Here is a 19,703-nt window from a genome sequence, read left to right on the forward strand (position 1 = left end):
GTTGATGAATCTGGCACTCCAGTGTCGAACATAACACTTTTATAGGAGCACCTGATGTCATCATAGGTCAATGTTGGTTTGTGAGTTGATGATTCATCTGCCTGCATAACAATAGATAATTTCATTTTCTAATGTCTGGCTTCCAGCTGATGTGACAGGTTCTGAAATTGTTTGGGTACATTTAGTGACATATCGACTGGTCAACGTTTGAGAACCAGAGTAGTCATGATGACAGAGGGAACAATTTCTGCAGGTATACGTGAATCCTCTGCAGACACATCATACATACTTGTATCCTCCATATGTAAAACAATGTCATCAACATGATCAAAATGCATATCCTCGCCAATACCTTGATCCAAAACATGTGGTTCCAGGCTCAAGATGTAGAAGGAGAAGATAAAATAATCAAACTATGAATATTTTTTAGAAAGTTATGTACTTATTCATGAAAAATATATTCTCTTATTTTCAAGAATAAACGTTTGAGAAATTTATAAGAACTATTAAGAGGGATAAGGATACAATACTTACCCAACTGTTTTATGAGTGACAGTCATGTATAAGTATGTGTATATTTTATTTACAATTCACATTTATGAACGCCAAATTTATCATGACTAAAATAATAAATATTAAACATTAAACTCAGTACTTGATCTAAATATGTACATAAGATACAATGTAAGTATTGGCTCCTAAGTCACCAGTTGTAGGAAAGCCTAATGGAATAACTTGCGTTTAACAATAACCCTTTGGTTGCACCAAAATGACTGGAGCAAACGAAATAACATCAGGGTCTTAGGTTAGCTTTATCTTTTTCTCTAACAAACTTACCGAAAGTTTGTATTTTGATTTACTGGAACCAAAAGCCGGATTTACTGTTGGCATTTTCATGGGAAATAGGTTCCTCATGCTTGCAAGTAGTTTCATGCTAATGCCGCAAAATAACAAGAAAACTTTAACATGGCAGTTATAAGAACTTTGAGACTCATTAACACGTGAATGTCTGATGAGAATGATTCTGGTGTCTTTGCTACCTGATAAAAACGTAATTTTAGTCGCTAAGGCGCATTATTCGTTGTGCAGATTTGGTCGTGCCAGTAACCTATGGATTCACCCAGACTATTCTTCAAGGTTTGTCAGCGCCATACCCGTACTCGTTGGTTTCACCATCGTGCTAAACTTATGTGACCAGCATCATTATCACTTCGGGCTTTCCTCCTCCATTACGTCACGTCGTGATATAACTGGAATAGTCTTAGCACTGCGTTAAATGCAACTCACTCACTCACCCACCTTTTGAAAAAATATATTAACCATAGCTTGAAATGTACGTTTGTAACTCTGACAGCTGCATGAAGTGTCCACTTCAAATAACGTAGTTGTTTTAAAACACTAATTACATTAATATATATTCTCGCATTTTCAGCCATGTTCAATTACACACTTGTCCTATATCAGCAATCAAATTTATTTCAAATATCGATACCACAAGCCCATTACACGAACAGGTAAATGTATGGAAACATTCAGCTGAGTTTGACCAGACTGACCAATTCTACGTAGCGAATTACAGCGCATTAGGTGAAGTATCCGCCCTTAAGAAAAGAAAGTACATGTACATGGTGTATTTTTCGCAGTATATTCTTCTTCTGTCAGTGTTGTTCATTCCACTTACTGAAGGAAATGCGAGTGTATAGAGAGGGAACGGTATAGATATTATTTTTATCCATGGACAAAAGGAGCTTCTGTTCTTATGTCAAATGCGAGGGCAACTTATATGAGAAAAAGATATTATTATTTGAGGTTTTGTAATGAAAGAAATTGTAGTGAAACAATGATAATTTTATGTCTACATAATGAATTTAAACGTTCTTTCTGAGTGGTATTTATGATAAAATATACATTCTGTTCTTCCCTAACCTTCTAATAAACTATTAAAGATGAGTTTCACTCAAGCAGGAGTCTGACAGAGGAAGCTAGAACTGAAAGTAGAACAGTCGTAGGTTCTATATATCATATTTTCGAAAGGGGCCGTATATCCGCAACTTTCTCCCGCTCGGGGAAATCCACCAGCCCATTTGTCGTTGCTGTCCATGAGGGCGCCGTTAGTCCAGTAGAGTTTCCCATCAGCGGCACTTCGGGTGATACCCACAAATAGAGAGTTGGCCACGGTCTGCCTCACCCTTTTCCTGTCTGTAAAGAAAGAAAGAGAGCAATTTCACTCTCTAGTTACTTCTATAGTTTATAGTGAACAAGGCATCATATAAATGATGACAGGACGTGCTAACCAGCCACGTTCAATTTGCTTCAAATAATTCACAAAGAAATAATAGAAGTGGGCGAGTGAGTTTGGTTTAACGCCACTCAAATGTAAAACGGCATGTCAACTTGATGTGGAGAAAGCCAGGAGGGAAGCAGGGTCTAGACGTTCACTGCTTTCGTGATATCCACGAGCACGGATGTGGTGCTGACAAACCTAGACACATATGCAGGGCGAATCAGAGATTCGAATCTGTGATCATAGGTTTTTGGTAGGCCAAATTATGCAAGGGCGCCTTTTCGACTAATCATCGATCTCATTCGACCATTCTTTAATCCATATGAAATATTTTTGAACTTTTTTGGTGGCTATTTAAACTTGAATGAGTGAAACATATCGCTTCAAACACATGATATCCGTTAATCAAGTACAATAAGGTACGCTGAAGCTCTCTGATATTAATACATGCCATGTCTATAACATACAGTCTAGCTAGATACAGTTACACGCTAACCAACTCGAATAATACAATTTCTGACAAAAAAATTGCATTCCTGTATACTCACCATTTAGGAACTTCTTCACTGCGTCGAACCTTTCCTGTGTGTCCAGTGACGCCATATCGCCTCCATTCTGTATGCATATTGTGCGAGCCTCATTCCAGAATTTGTTGGTGTCATGGTATGTGTACATGACTGGTCCCGTTACAGGAGCTGCCACAGTCGTCGTAGTTGTAGTTCTGGTCGTAGTGGTAGTGGTTGTGGTTGTAGTAGTGGGAAGTGTTGTAGTTGTGACAGTAGTTGTTGGAGCAGCAGTTGTTGAATCTAAATAGAAATGTTTACATTTGTTTTAGAACCATATTTGAGTTGTATTTTTCGATTTTCTAGAATTCTGTCCTAAATTGACAGTTGAATACAATTTGCTGTATATCATACATGATCACCAGAGTGAGTGGGCTGGGCTTAACGCCATTTTGAACAGTATAACATTGGGGGTGGATTGGGAGAAAAGTGTGGGGGGTCTGGATCGTGCAGATCTTACAATTACCACTTTTGTATGCCATTCATCATATGAGGGATCAATCAATGAAAATCAATGATACGTGACCACAATAACGCCGCAATCCTCGCTACTTCGCATCTTTTTAAGAGGCATTAAAGTCCCCTTCTTGTGGATCTGCTTCTTTATGCATATGAATCGCAATTTCTATTTGGATTGGCATAGTCAAAGTCGAAACTAGGTAATTTAGCCAAGATATTTAACTTATGCTTTAGGTATATCGATGATCTGATATCTGACAATCAAATATCCAATTCCCTTCAAATGATTTACCCACCTGAACTAGAAATAAAGGAGACCAGTGAGACCGAAGCATATTTGTCATCATGTAGATCTTTGCATAAAGAGTCACAAAACACTGTGTGACAAGAGGGATGACTTCAACTTTCCAATAGTCAACTTTCCCTTTATGTCGAACAATAGTCCAGCAGCTCTAGCCTTTGGTGTTTACATTTCACAACTTTTAAGAGATAATCTAAATAATTCTCTTTCTACCAAGATTTCAAAGAGCGTCATACTCCTCTTTCTTAGAAGTTGTTTGATCAAGGTTACAATATTCAAGGCCTTGAAGTAAAGCTTTCAAAACGTTTTATGGTTGACATATGGATGACATTTCCAAATTTGACGCATCAGTGACAAAAATGATGTCCGATGCAATTCCCTATTTTGACTTGTCCCACATGTTCCCGTGTTTATTCAGGTGAACAATTGACTTGCCTTTGCATGTGTTTGTGACGGGTGCAACCGGTGGGGCAGGATACACTCACGTTTTCGCGAACACCTGGTATCATTACTATTTGATAGTGATTCATAAACACATGCTCATGATATAGACGGAATCGTAAATCGACGCTGCTTAAAGTAGAATTTACTTCTCACACTGTCTCGATTTCCGCTGCCATATTGTCTACGCAAGAACCCGATCAAAGTAAACGCACCCATCTGCAAGTATTCATATTTTCAAAAAGACGCAAGAAGAGAATCTTCAATTCACACCTCAGTAGCATGTGTGTCCCCTCTCGCTTGGACGCATGCAATGCATCTCCTTCGCATTGAACAGATCAAACGTCTAACTAAGTATTGTGTTATGGCATCCCATATCTCCACCATCCTGTCTCTCAGTTCCTGTACTGTAGTCGGAGCATGTGGTAAACCTAGGAGACCGCGGTCCATTTCATCCCCCATGTGTTCAAATGAAGAAAGATCTGGAGAGCGAGCAGGCCATGGGATCACATTCACGTTGTTCTGTCCAAGTGCTTGTTGAACCATCCGGGGTCGGGCGTTGTCATGAAAAATCATGCCAGGTCCATGTTGATTAAAAAACGGCACAACGATAGGCTGGATGACCTCGTCACGGTAACTCTGGCCGTTCACATTGCCATTGATTACCATTGATCTATATACTCGTATTCGGCCATCGCCGTATGAGAGGTGAAAACGAGAATAGTTGGTGCACAGAACCTGTCTCCAGTGAATTGCCGTCCAACGCACTCGATATCTACCACACTGCAGACGCGATCGGCTGCGATTATTGGTCAGAATTGGGAGTCTGGCTGGTCTCCTCGCAACAATAAAGTCACGTCTAAGACGGCGACGTACAGTCTGTGCCGATATTCGACAAAGGCTAGGCAGTGATTGTTGGTGGTTCGAATCCAACGATTATGACGGACGCTCGTAACGGGGAACCGCTCCTTGGTCGGTCTCTGACAGCGTTTGTTTGCTGTCACCGCTGCCATAACGTCTAAATGAAGATTCTGTGCACGCTCAGTCGCCAGGCAACTTGACGCTGCGACGTTCCTGTCTTGAGCATACCTATGGACCTCGGATGATTGAAATTTGATGTTTTGTCCGTGTTGCAGTTGTCAAGACAAGCAGAAACAATGTAAACCGAATCCCTCCAACACGCACGCTATGATACCCTCGGTTACATCGTCAACTGCAAAATTGCTGCATGAAAGACACTTTTTGCAACCAGATCATGCTTTTCTGCTGACGTTGCGTTTGTGCTACATATTTTCATATTTTTCGTATCCGATTTGAACAAAAGAAATGTTTTCCTTTCATCCAAACGATTGAAAAGGGGTGGCACAGGGACTTTTGCTAAGTGTATACACATCTATCACCCATACCACACTCACCAATTTGTCCCGTCTCGCTACGTGTTGGTTATGCCTGCTGGATGTCAGCAGCTGTTGATAAATTACGATGGTCGTGTTCTAACATGTCAGTTTCAGTCCCTTTTCGCGGTTTTGACTCCCGCCAGTATGCAACTCATTCCTTTCGAATCGGCGCTGCTCGGTCGGCAGCAATGAACAGGGTTGATCATCAAAAATTCCAGAATATGGTAGATGCATGGCAATTCTCATGCTGTCAGCATTACATCTGATTCTAACTCTACTAATACTTGCTTCAGAGACATTGGTGATAGGTGACAGAAACCTAGCACGAGCCGATAAGGAGCTGCCCACAGTGATTGCAGATCATGGTCCTACTAGTTGAAAGGTGAAAGGGTTTTATGGTTGAAGCAAATACCGATCGGTTGTTGTCATCAAGCAACATCCAAGAAGGCTAATCATACACCTTGGTTCAACGACTTTTGTGTCAAAGCTTGACTCCATCTGCATGTTGATATCTGTGGAACCTATTACACACTTGTCATTGTCTTCTTTCACACTGATGTTGTCTTGGATGCTTTCTTGCAGGGTATGGCGAGGGGCCAACAACATGTGCAAGGTCGATACAGAAAGGAAGAAGCTTCATCGTCGGACTGCCAATTGCGTGAAAACACTTAGTGGCAGGCACAACCACATTGACCCAAATGTACATCAGAGATAGTGTGCAAGCACACATGGGTACTTCATAAGGAGTGAGTGAGTTGGGTTTAACGCCGCTTTTAACAGTATTCCAGTTATATCGCGGCGTGTCAGCTTAATGTGGGAGGAAAGCCCGAAGTGATGCAGGTCTCAGACGTTTACCACTTCGGTGAAACCCACGAGGATGGGTATGGTCCTGACAAACCAAGAAACATAATCAGGGCGAACCGGGATTCGAACCCACAGTCATAGATTTCTGGCGTGCCCAAGGGGCGCAACTCTGCACAGCGAATCGCGGGGCCTAAGACGACTGGGCCATCCGTGCCCCCACGTCATAAGGGACGTCACCCACGTTTGTACATTGTAACGCAGGTAGTGTACACTTGTGAGCATAGGGCGGGTAATTCCAAACAGGTGAGACCAACATATGTTATGGATTGGCTGCTATAGTAGCGCTGGTGTCAAGGCTTGGGTGAGCGCTATCCATATCACCGGGCAAAAACCACAGACTTAAGCCTTGTCTGCTCAGAGTCCAGCAGAGAGAGTGTTAGCTTGTTAAACTTGTTCTCACATTAAAAGTTAAACGAATCATGAAGTTAGAATATTGAATTGCATTGGGTCTCTCACCCGCACGGGTTTTGAAACGATTTGAAAGTAACAGATAAGCGCACATCCACGCTTGGGCGCACTCAGACGCAGACAACCATTATCAACGCATCAAGGTATTGTGAGTATTCACAAAGGTATTGATTTTCTCGATGGTCATGCTGTAAAGTAGATACGTTTAATATACATTGTTGATCGTAGGCGGTAAAGGGTATGGTGTGTTGTGGGTAGTTACATATACTGTTGATTGTAGGTGGTGAACGGCATGGTAGTATTGTGGGTAGTTACATACAGTGTTGATTGCAGGAGGTAAACGGTATGATGTGTTGTGGGAAGTGGCGTACATTGTTGATTATAGGTGGTGAACGGCATGGTAGTATTGTGGGTAGTTACGTACATTGTCGATTGTAGGAGGTGAACGGTATGATGTGTTGTGGGTAGTTACGTACATTGTTGATTGTAGGTGGTGAACGGTATGATGTGTTGTGGGTAGTTACGTACATTGTTGATTGTAGGTGGTGAACGGTATGTCGTGTTGTGGGTAGTTACATACATTGTTGGTTGTAGGTGGTGAACGGTATGTCGTGTTGTGGGTAGTTACATACATTGTTGGTTGTAGGTGGTAAACGGTATGGTGTATTGTAGGTAGTTACGTATATTGTTGGTTGTAGGTGGTGAATGATTTGGTGTATTGTGGGTAGTTACGTACATTGTTGATTGTAGGTGGTGAACGGCATGGTGTATTGTGGGTAGTTACGAACATTGTTGATTGTAGATGGTGAACGGTATGGTGTATTGTGGGTAGTGTCGTACATTGTTGATTGTAGGTGGTGAACGGTATGGTGCGTTGTGGGTAGCAACGTACATTGTTGATTGTAGGTGGTAAACGGTATGATGCATTGTGGGTAGTTACGTACATTGTTGATTGTAGGAAGTGAACGGTATGGCGTATTGTGTGAAGTTGCGTACATTGTTGATTGTAGTTGGTGGACGGTATGGCGTATTGTGCGTCGTTATGTACATTGTCGATTGTAGGAGGTGAACGGCATGGTGTATTGTGTGTAGTTACGTACATTGTCGATTGTAGGAGGTGAACGGCATGGTGTATTGTGTGTAGTTACGTACATTGTCGATTGTAGGAGGTGAACGGCATGGTGTATTGTGGGTAGTTACGTACATTGTCGATTGTAGGAGGTGGACCCTAGGGTGTATTGTGTGTAGTTACGCACATTGTTGATTGTAAGTGGTGAACGGTATGGTGCGTTGTGGGTAGCAACGTACATTGTTGATGGTAGGTGGTGGACGGTATGGTGTATTGTGGGTAGTTACGTGCACTGTTGAGTGTAGGAGGTGAACGGTATGATGTGTTGTGGGTAGTTGCGTGCACTGTTGATTGTAAGCGGTAAACGGTATGGTGTATTGTGTGTAGTTACGTACATTGTTGATTGTAGGTGGTGGACGGTATGATGTGTTGTGGGTAGTTACGTACATTGTTAATTTTAGGTGGTGAACGGTATGGTGTGTTGTGGGTAGTTATGTACATACTTTATTGTGAATGGAACTTTCAACATAAAAGATGGTTTTATTTATTTTATATAATTAGGCCAAACTATTTGTGTCCAGTATTGCGGATCTTCTAAACTAAATTCAATATAGTTTCAATAAGACTTAATGTGTGGCTTGATCTGCATAATACACCAACTCAGCAATGTTTACAGCAGACAAGATAAACGTCATTGACGCGTTAACCGGACCTAGTATATAATATTTGTCGCTGCTTTATAATTGTAATGTCAACGTATCAATGTTTTCGCAATCAAAATAGCAATACAGCGGGAAGCCTCATACTGTGCCCTGTCATACTATTCCATGCGCTTAAATGGCGATAATTGGCGTTATTTTTAATATAAAGATGTAAATATCAGATACATTTAAAAAAGATATTGCTCACAACATTTTTGCATGGTACTCAGTATGGGGACCTCACGTTAGTTGCTGGTGATATATAGCCCAATTTTATCTACAGTAATGTTATGAATTGTCATATTTTATTGTTATGTACTAGTTTTAAACATATATCTGTGATAATTTAGTTGTTTTACTGTCCTTCGTCAACAGAATTTTAGACAGTTTACATATATATAATTAAAGTCAAATTTTGTCTCGTCACGATATGGCTGCAATATTGCCGATGTGACGTTAAATATTAACTCACTCACTCACTCACTCACTCACTCACTACAACATTTTTGTCAGTGATACTGGGTATTTTAAAGTTAAACACGGGTATATCAGGGAGGAAATGTGCATGTAAACAATGCCTAGCATACAGTAAATACAATTGAAATTGTAAATAATTATGTGTTGGGTTGTTTATGTTTCGGATTGCGCACTATATCGAAGAGTATTTTTCCCAAAACATGTATCAACGAATGGGGGTTGAGGTTGAGGTTTACGCATTATATTCAAGTGTGCAGAATACACCAGGAAATATCAATTGGGCCCAATAAATCCGTAATACGAACATTTGTTTGTTGATCTGTTTAAGAAAATAAATGAAAATATTTTCCCGCCTCCGTCCACATAATTTGGTCTAAAGAATCCGAGCAAAATCAAAAGATCTGTCCTTATTTTGAAAATATATATTTCAAAATATACCTGATTTTAAACAGGATATAATTATCTTAACGAAAGGTATTTACAAAGTATTTACATCTTAAGTTTGAAAACATGTTATATGTTGAACCTATATTGTGCTTTGAATATGTATATTGTTTCAAGGTATTTATGTTATTTTTCTACAAAACAGTATTACACTTTAACGCCTGCCCACTTTACAACATAACAACATATAAATGTGGATCACATTTAAAAAAACCCAAACTTTTTAAATATTTTTGTTTCAACTATTATTTGTGCAAAATATGAGTGACATATCTGCATGGCAAATCAATCTAAACAACGAGGCATTGTGGTTTCACTGACCTGCTGGTGTTTTGTTTTCATAGTAGATGGTGTTCGCTTCTTTCGTCGCCAACAACGGTGTTGTGTAAACCGTAGAATGTCCGATGCAGTAAGAAGAGGCTTTGTTGAAAAACACAGACTTGCAGTTCAGATCCCCCAAACAGGCAATAATGCAAGTGGATAAACGCCCAGAGCTTTTCCTCGACCACAGAGCGGAGACCGTCACAACATAACCGTTGAAACCTTCCACTCTCATGAAATAACCATTTCGTATGCCCCCAATTGTTAGAACATGCCGAATTAAAATAATAAAAGTGATAATCCTCAGACTATGCCATTTGACGTCCATCTCCACCAGAGAATGTGTACAGGAGAATGACAAAGCTTCCCTAAACTTGTTCAGTTAAGTGACAGTCACTTTTATTATCGCCAGTTTTATGTTCATGTTGAAATGCCGAGTCGGCATCTTTGGATTATTAATGACCCCCTGTTTGACAACCAGTGCATGTATTGCTTTTGAAATTCTTTTGCTTTTTGTGTTTTCTTTGCTTTCAGTATTGACTTGTATTGGTTTACAACAACCAGTACCTATGGTCTCCTGTGAAGTTGCCTACTAGGCTGGGTTCCTATAATCTGAACAACTGAGTGAGTGAGTTGGGTTTAACGCCGCTTTTAATAGTATTCGTGTTATTTCGCGGCGTGTCAGCTTAATGTGGGAGACCGATGCAATGCAGGTTTCTTGCGTACCAAAGGGACGCAACTCTGCACAGCGAATCGCGGCGCCTTAGACGACACACGCACCCCAACCCCAAACGACTGTAATTGTTTCGTTGAATATTTTTTGTTTAAAACCGCGTTCAGTAATATTCCATTTTTATGTCGGTGGCCTGCACAACACAATGACTGACATCTAGAGGATTGAGCAAATGGGAAAGCTAACTGTAAATTGTAAATTGCTTGATAAAAATGACTACGCTTCGGTCTGTTACAAAAAGAAAAGTACTTTGTTACAATATTTTAAAGAGAATAAGGTTCATAGAATTATTTAAACAAATATAAGGTTTTGCACAATAGGCACTTATAGGCATCATCATCTAGATATCATTGATGGCCATAGTTGGCAAAAATGCGAATTTAATTTCAACTCGGAAAATGCTTAACCCAGTTCCTTACATGAATGTGTGTAACAATAGACATAATCTACTATCATATTGATATCATACACCATCTTAAGAAAATAGGTTTTCGTATGCGACACAGATATTGAGAGTTCGTAAATTGTCATCTGTTTTGCATTTATTCTATGAATTCTATACTAACCGTAACATGGATTAATTTAGTGATATTATATTAAATATCAATATTTGGTCAATATGCTGGCTAGTAATTATTGTTTTGTAACTGTTTACTGTAAGATTGATATATATCATCAATCCTGTATGGTTGGTAATATTGTAGAATTTCATAGTGGTGGTTACAATTATTTATATATGTTTCAGTAAGTATAATGGTAGCCCTTTATATGTTATCTAGTTAACAAGAAATATATTTGATCAATATATTATCCTTTATACAGACTCTATATTCAGTTTCATTATTATGCCATGTTATTGTTATAGTCTTTATGTCAATAGATATTTAGTTGTGTAAACATGTGATCATATAAAGTCCCTTGTGTAATGTATTACTGTGTTATACATGTATATGATTATAGACAGACACATTTATGTACTTAGTTCATCATGATGGTATGTTCACCTCGCGTGATTTTATTTTATGTATATTGTTTTTTATTATTATTATTATAATTTTTATTATTATTATTATTATTATTATTATTATTATTACTACAGAGTGTCTTCTTCCACTAACATGGGATAAACCGATATCACCTCACAACCTGTAGCCTGGGCTTTATGAACATAAGACCCTAACACCACTATCTCATGGCTGCAACAATGGATCCCCCAGTGAAGATATTTGTGTAACGCCAGTAGCCGATACAGAACAGCATCCAACTGTTTGCCTCCGAGAGATGGATCTAATGTTCAACGTCTGATACCAGTCCGGATTTAGACTTGTGCCTTATCCAGGGTGATAACTCATATAGGGACTATATAGCGGCGTGACATTATAACAGTGATTTGTGGTTTTCTATGTATCTGCCACTTTTGAACTTTTTGTGCATTGAAAGAAATCAGGGATGGCCATGAGTTCCTTCTCCATGATAAGGAGATTGATATGCCTAATGATTTGTGTATTTGAATGCTTAGGTGAAGTATAGCCATAAAGGCATTATGAACACATTTTTTTGTTTATTCCCTGTGTTGATATGTGGTACACCTTACTTGTATTGTTATACTTAATTGTAATTAAACATATATATGCCGGCTTGTCAAAGCTTTTTTGAAAACATTGTTTGAATTCTATTTTTTGTCGCTTTGATTCATAACAGGCACATGTGCATGTATGTTACTACTGTGCCATTAATATTTAACTGGTACCGGTACTACTGTAGAAGATGTAGTTTTTTGTGTATTTCCCTTAGTTAACCTGGTGATTGCACTTGTGTTTCTTAAGCTTGGGTAAGGAACATAGATTGGTGATTGCTTGATGTGTGACTGAGTGGACTTTGAAAACATTCTCTAAGCATGTATTAAATAGGCATACATTCTTTATCACGTTGGTAGTTTCTATACTTAGTACACAAATTAGTATATTTGATAGATTTCACAAATAACTGCACCAACACGGCATTATACTAGCAATACTTCCTTTGAAGTATACAGGTCATCGGTCATTTGTATTTGGGGCTTTTCTTCATGGATGGGTTGATATATCGTCTCTGGTGTTGTTTCTTTAAGTACTTCGTGACACTGAATAACTTTTTTCTATTGCGTTGCGCCTACATGTCCGCTCTGTGCTTGAAACTGCTACTTTGCCGCGTTGTAGTCTACGTTTGCTGCTTCCCGCTTCACTGCCTTATACTTCCCCGTTACTGCTTTGCTTCGTTGTTGCATTGCTAGTCAACACAAGTAGGTATTATTACTGTACATATAGTATTTTACCTACTCTATTTACTTCTCTCTGCGCTACATTGTGCATTTATAGTGGTATAGCTACAATACTTTGGTATGCGATATACCTTCTACTTCAACAACAACCGCTGTTTTTCGTTAGACTGCATGCATTTCACATTCAGTGAATATTTGCGCATTCATTCATTATGGAGCTCAGCAAGGAGGAACTCGATGATATGGTGGAAGCATTCCGAAAGGCAGGACTAAACCCCAAGTCTGAATCACCTGAGGATTTTAAGCATTGGGTTCAAGAATTATCACAGCAGGACATGGCACCTGTGGTTAAGAAGGAGCCTGAAGAAGAGAACCCAAAATCTGATATGAAATCATCCACTGTGACCTATCGTAACCTCCCTAAGAGAGCCTGGTAAGGATGCGGAGTATGACTTGTCGCCCTCTGAGGTGAATTGTTTATTGGACACACAGAACTATTCCAAGTTGACAATCCTACAAGCAATACGACGATCCCTTAAAGGAGAAGCAGCTCTAGCCGTCATGAAACATGGACATAAGGCCACCATATCAGACATCTTATCGAAACTTAAAAGTGCTTTTAAGTGGCACACTCAGAAGGAGCTCTGTAGTTATGTCCAAGTTTAAAGTACTTGTCAAGGAGAAAGCGAGGATGTCTCAGCATGAAGTTGGCGCTTGGAAATGTTACTCTATCAGTTTGCAGAGCAGAAGTCAATACCACCAGCTGAGCAAGATGAAATGTTGAGGACAAGATTATGTGATTGACTTAATCCAGCTTTTAAACGTTTGGCTGGATATAAGTATGAGCCGATCACAAACTACTGATGTTCTCCATCTTTGTCGTCATTGCCATATAAGGGATTCGTGGAAGTAAACACTAAGTCTATTGGTTGTGGCATAGACAAGGATACAGATACTTCATGTCTACTCTTAGTTGTCCCTGATACAACTGTAAGTATCGGTCCTATTGGGAACCAATGTCCTGTCACATCTGTTGGAAGAATGCAAGGCCTTTAATGGAACGAGATTTCTTTTAAAAGGTGACTTGTACACACCATGGTATTTGACATTCAGGAATTTGGTCATCCGGGATAGGGAGTTGACCAAGAATTGAGGAAAGTTAGGATTTGTCAAATCTGCAGAATACAACAGTATTTCCATACCGGCTAACAGTATCGTTACTATCAAAGGACAGTTGAGTCGTGGAACCCCATATCGGCAAGTATGTACCCTTCTACAGGCTACCACAGTATTATATGATTTGGATAGTGCACCAACTCTTATCACTTATGATTACCACCGCCCAGAGGAAATAGAGTAACTTGTGTCGAATATCACCACAAAAACAGCTATCATACACCCCAGAGCTGTTCTTTGTGAGTTACAACCTGTTACAATTGAAAGATTATCACCTGGAAAACCTGTGGACTCTGACAATCTACTGGAACAAGTGGAAGTTGAACAGGGTGGATTAAAAAGAGAGGAGATAACACAGAGACTTGAAGTTATCATGAAGTTTACAAATATTTTCTCCAAAAAGGATGACGATCACACTCAAATATGGTTGAACACAGAATATACTTACAAGATGACATTCCATTTAAACAGAGACACCGTGGAATTGCCCCCGGCATGTATAGTGAAGTAATTAGCCATCTTTTGTCTGCCCGAGTTATCCGACCTTCACATAGCCCATGGACCTCTAATGTTGTCTTGGTAATTCATGATCACAGCTAGATCCTCATCCTTTCTAGTTCAAGTGGATAAATCAGTGGAAGGGAATTGGCTATGTGATTGTTATTGAAAGATATCAAATCATTGATATGCCTGAAGCTAAGTTAAACTTCTTGGCCAAATTACCTTGTTATGACTTTCCAATCCGAACAGAAATTCCGATTCATATACATAATGAAACAGATCCGCAAGGAGCGGAGCACAACTAGTGTCCAACGGGATGCCTACTTCTTGCCTAAATTTGATGTCTCAGTGGGAATCATGCAAGAAGCCAAAAGGAAAAGTACCGTAAGTCCCCATGACCCCAGTAAGGTGGACTAACTTTGGTTGTTACTAACTAATCTACTGAAAAACTATTTGATTTGAATGTGATCCGGGTTGTTTTATACCTAGCCTTTGATACTTGCCTTACTGTTTTACTGTCCTTTGTCGACAAGTACTTAATAATAATTAACTTGTTCTCATCGCAATATGGCTGCAATATTGGATGTCAAATATCAACTCACCCACTAACGTACTCATCATGACAAAGTGACCTTTGTAAAATGTGTGATGCCCCTGTGCCTTGTTGCAAGCATACACTCATGGGCGCATCGAGATGCCTCAGAATGCCGTTTTGTGGGAATATATCGCCATTTTTCGTTCAGTGGCTGAATCAGCTCTTGGATGTTGCTCGGAGAATGTTGGCTGCATTAAACACGTCGATCCAGGCCATACCAGGGATACCCATAGCAGACATGTCTAGAAAACATGCTGGTCAAGGTTAAGCATTTATTTGTTGGTGTTAAGGACGCCCTATCTTTTTGTGTGTTGCTTAATACCACACTCAGCAATATTCCAGCTATGGCGCAATGTGTATGCGACATACCACCGTCAGTAATATCTCAGGATCGTGGTATGCCTCTATTGGATGGCATCATCATCGTTTCGCCTCCATAGTATGTAATGTCAGCTTCTTGGTTTTGCCTCACCGAAATAAGTCTATTTAAACTTAGCGGCTTGGTGTCGCCTTTAATATAATGTCAGCATTGTGGGTTTTCCCCTTAATGGTGTAAATATTGGTATTTTACCATTTCAAAGTTAAATAATTCAATTTTCGTAGTGTTCATTGAATTTCCTGCATAATGATTAGTTGAATTTTGTCACGTGTTATTACATTCATTTCCCAATGAATGTAAAACATTTAGCCACGCCCATCGAGGCAGACTTCTTTTATTACTACAGAATGTCGGGGAATCCCAATATTACAGTCTGCTCTCGAGTATGGTCATTCACAGGGAATTTAGCAAAATTTATGCATATTCATTGTCCAAACAATCCTTTGAAACAGCAAACGTGCAGGATGGCTGGATATCAGGTGTCAACTTGATGTGAAAGGAAAGTGTGAAGGGAAGTAGGGTCTAGACGTTGACCACTTCCGTGATATCCACGAGCACGGATATGGTGCAGATAAAGCTAAACACATGATCAAACCCACGATCATATGTTTCTAGTAGGCCTGAGGAATTACGCCTTTTCAACCATTCATCGACCTCATTCGATCATTCATTAATCCAAATAGATATTTATTATTATTAGTGACCATTTAGACTTGAATGAAACAAACAAATTGATAAAAACTAATTGAATTAATTAAGAATTGTGAAGCACGCTAGAGCTCTAAGGTATCAATACATGGCATACCTACCACATACAGTCTAGCAAGATACAGTTACATGCTCGCCTACAATTTTGTAACAACAAAATGGCATGCCCGTATACTCACCCTCTAGGAACATCGCCAGTGCTTCAAACCTTTCCTGTGTGTCCAGTGACGCCATATCCCCTCCATTCTGACTGCATGTTGTGCTAGCGTCATTCCAGGATTTTGCAGTGTCATAATAGATGTACCTAACTGGTGCCGTTACAGGAGTCGTAGTTGTAGTGGTTGTAGTGATGGTAGGCGTTGTAGTTCTTGTAGTAGTAGTGGTTTGTTGTGGTAGGTGTTGTAGTTGTAGCGGTGTTGGTTGTAGTAGTGGGAGGGGTTGTAGTGGTGATGGTGGTTGTTGTGGTAGGTGTTGTAGTGGTGGTGATTGTATTGGTAGGTGTTGGAGTTGTAGTTGTGGTGGTTGTAGTTGTGGGAAGTGTTATAGTTGTGACAGTAGTTGTAGTTGTTGGAGCTGCAGTAGTTGTTGGCGCTGCAGTCTTGGTTGGAGTTGCCTTATTTGTTGGAGCAGCAGGTATTGTTACAGCAGCAGTTGTTAAATCTTAACAAAAGTGTTTATATTTTGTTTTAGAACAATATTCTCATTTTAAGTGTATCGTTTTGTCATGAGTATCAGGTACATGTATTGCAAAGATTTGTAAAAGAAATAGAGGTCATCAAATAGAGGAATAAACATTGTGTTTAGGAAACCTTGGCGAGCTAAAAGCATAGTGTTTATACCTACTACAGGATATTTACCATCCCAAAACACACTCGTGTGATAACCCCCTTATCATATAATGTCATTCTTCAATTCTGTGGTCGAACAAACATACCCAAATATTGCATGTTTTCAGGAATGCACGCATTAATATATATACACATGCACAAAAGTTAAGCGCCACCCACCATATTTGTGAGCTGTTTCTTTTGGCACCGAATGATGACTATTATAACGAGATGTACGATTTTTATAAGCCGTATATGTTAACCTCATATTATGCAAATTTATCTTGTGTTCAAAAAGAATATGAGCAGAGAGGAATTTTACCGAAGACCAGAAATTGAAGGATTAGAAAACATTGAAATTTTTTTTTCTCATGTAACTGTCATCATATCAGCAGACCATATCAGGTGTCACATAGACACCCTAGGGAGTGCAGAGTCTATTGCAAGACAGAAACGTCAGTAACTTGTGTATGATCCATGGACATTGACCACAGCTTCAACCCTACGCCTCATACTCATTACAAGTCGGTGAATGCTTCTCTGGGGCAAACGGATCCATTCTTCATGAAGTGCGGCTTCAAGTCCAGCGAGATTTTGAACTGGGGGATCACGATGTCTGATATTCTGGCCAAGAATGTCCCAGAGATGCTCAATCGGATTAAGATCCGGACTACAGGCCGGCCAAGGAAGAGTAGCAATAGCTTCTTGACGCAAATAACCAAAGACTGCCCGAGATCTGTGTGGTCGTCCATGTAAACAGGTCTTGTCTGTAGAGGGTGGTTGTCAAAATGAGGGACTACCACTGGACGAGGAACGGCATCTTGGTATTGTTGGCCATTAAGGTTTCCACGAATTGTCACCAGCGGAAGTTTGCAGTCGAAGGAAACACAACCGCCACATGCTAAGGTCGTCTGGGTGTTCCTTGGTGCAAAATGAGTGTTACCTTGCCTCCAAACACGTATTCGACCATCAACAGTTCGTAGCAGCATTCGACACTCGTCAGACCAATGGATCCTTCTCTAGTTAGCCAAGTTCCATCGACTACGGGCACGACACCATATCAGACGATTCCGCATGTGCCTCTCAGTCAGTTGAGGATGTTTTACTGGTCGTCTGGCGTTACAACCAGCCGCTCTGAGGCGAGGCCTTACGGTCATCGTCAAGAGTCTCTGATGGGTAATCCACTGCAGTCTTAAATCTGTTGAAGTGGCAAATTTGACTATCCTGAAAAGACGTCTATCCTCTCTGTTAGAGGTCTTTCTTGGCCTACCAGACCTATGCCTGTCATTGACATCATTGGTTTGACCATGTTTGACAATCAAACGAGTGATAACGCTGTGATGACGACTCATTTGTCTTGCAATGGCCCTGCATGACATGCCATCATTTTTCATGCCTATCACTTGCCATCTGTCAGCGTTCGTTAACTTTCTCCCCACCATGGCTGATTTTCAACCTCTATTTCATCATATTTCGTATTTCTGATTCCCACACGTGAAATCAAGAGTCTATGAATATGTTGGTGCTTAACTTTTGTGATGTGTATATATTACGTCAGAAGTCATGTGTCAGTCGGAGAGTGACAACAGTCAACATAGTTCATAGTTGCGTAAGTACATGTAGGTAAACAACAACTGCCTTAACAAATTGTTTCTGGTTGCCTTTCGCTGTTCCCCCACTGTTAGACACTGATTTACATTATATTATACCTTTCTTTTACTAATGATAGCAATTATCCCAGTAGTTTTCTCCCGATTCCCGATGGTTAATTCTGACTCGATCGGTGAATGACAAGGGCGACTTCATAGTTTGTAAACACTTAAAGTAGTCCCTACTTGACCTTTGATATTTGCATCTGTATTCGAACATGACCCCAACGGATATCGTTTTTGTCCGTTGGCTTTATCCTGCGGAGAAACCCACCCATTATATGAAAAAAGAACATATTTGTATGGACGAAGAACTATACCGATTCCCGATTACTAGAATGCTCATGATGTCAAACACAAGATTGTCTGGTCCAGACTCGATTATTTACAAACCGACGTCATAGATGGAATATTGCTGAGTGCGGCGTTAAACAACGAATAAACAAACAAAACCACTTTGATCCCGAGTGAAAACGTCACGCCATGGAATGGTACCATTCCAATGTCACCTTCCACGGAAGAAGTTTTCATAGTCAATGAAGAAAGTTATGGCCACGGAGTGAGTGAGTAAGTGAGTGAGTGAGTGAGTGAGTGCTTTACGTCACATAGGTAATATTTCAGCTATAGTCAAGAGAAGTTATACATTATTAATACGTATATTTAAACCAAATAAAGCCTGTCATCGAGGGACAGTAAAATTACTAGAATATCACAGATTAATGTTTAAAACTAGCATATAACCATAAAAAGATATCACTAAAAGAAACAGTACAATATAAAAAAGGGCTATGGATCGCCAGCAGCTGAAGGTAGATCACCATGCTAGGGTCCATGGGGACTTACAGTACTTTTGCTACCTGCATTGGCCCCAGCCGGATTTACATCATCCCCTCAGCTGATGGCGATTATTGACAAATTTAGCCAGATTAAACAAACGCACACATATTCTACGATTAAAATTGTGGTTGATTTTTTTTACTTCGAATGACGTGGTCAGACGTACCCTCTCTGGAGGACAATAATTTTACGCTACTTTAACCCCCATCAAGGGTACAGCCACTAACAATCTCAGTTAACATGTTTCTTTCAACCAATTCTAAAATGTTTATTAATTACAAAACATGTCATCAAAATTTATTTTATAAT

General features: G+C 39.8%; 1 protein-coding gene across 1 annotated transcript; it reads right to left on the reverse strand.

Moving 5' to 3' along the window:
- Positions 1–1,957: 1,957 nt before the first annotated feature.
- LOC139443635 (hemolymph lipopolysaccharide-binding protein-like) lies at positions 1,958–16,315 on the reverse strand. Its single transcript, XM_071224587.1, has 3 exons — positions 16,261–16,315; positions 2,833–3,090; positions 1,958–2,199 (listed from the first exon to the last, which is right to left on the reverse strand). Exons 1-3 carry the CDS (start codon positions 16,313–16,315, stop codon positions 1,958–1,960), a joined length of 555 nt encoding a protein of 184 aa, XP_071080688.1.
- Positions 16,316–19,703: the final 3,388 nt, after the last annotated feature.

The sequence above is a fragment of the Haliotis cracherodii genome, unplaced genomic scaffold, assembly GCF_022045235.1.
Source record: "Haliotis cracherodii isolate W230 unplaced genomic scaffold, xgHalCrac1.p SCAF_5, whole genome shotgun sequence".
In the NCBI taxonomy this organism is placed as follows: Eukaryota; Metazoa; Mollusca; class Gastropoda; order Lepetellida; family Haliotidae; genus Haliotis; species Haliotis cracherodii.

Bases quoted from the DNA above. Each gene is read 5' to 3' on its own strand.
- LOC139443635 (XM_071224587.1), bottom strand. From the start codon at position 16,315: ATGGCGTCACTGGACACACAGGAAAGGTTTGAAGCACTGGCGATGTTC. The intron at 3,091-16,260 runs GTGAGTATACGG...ATTTCTATTTAG, and splicing joins ACTGGCGATGTTCCTAGAGG to ATTCAACAACTGCTGCTCCA. The intron at 2,200-2,832 runs GTGAGTATACAG...CTTTCTTTACAG, and splicing joins AGTGAAGAAGTTCCTAAATG to ACAGGAAAAGGGTGAGGCAG.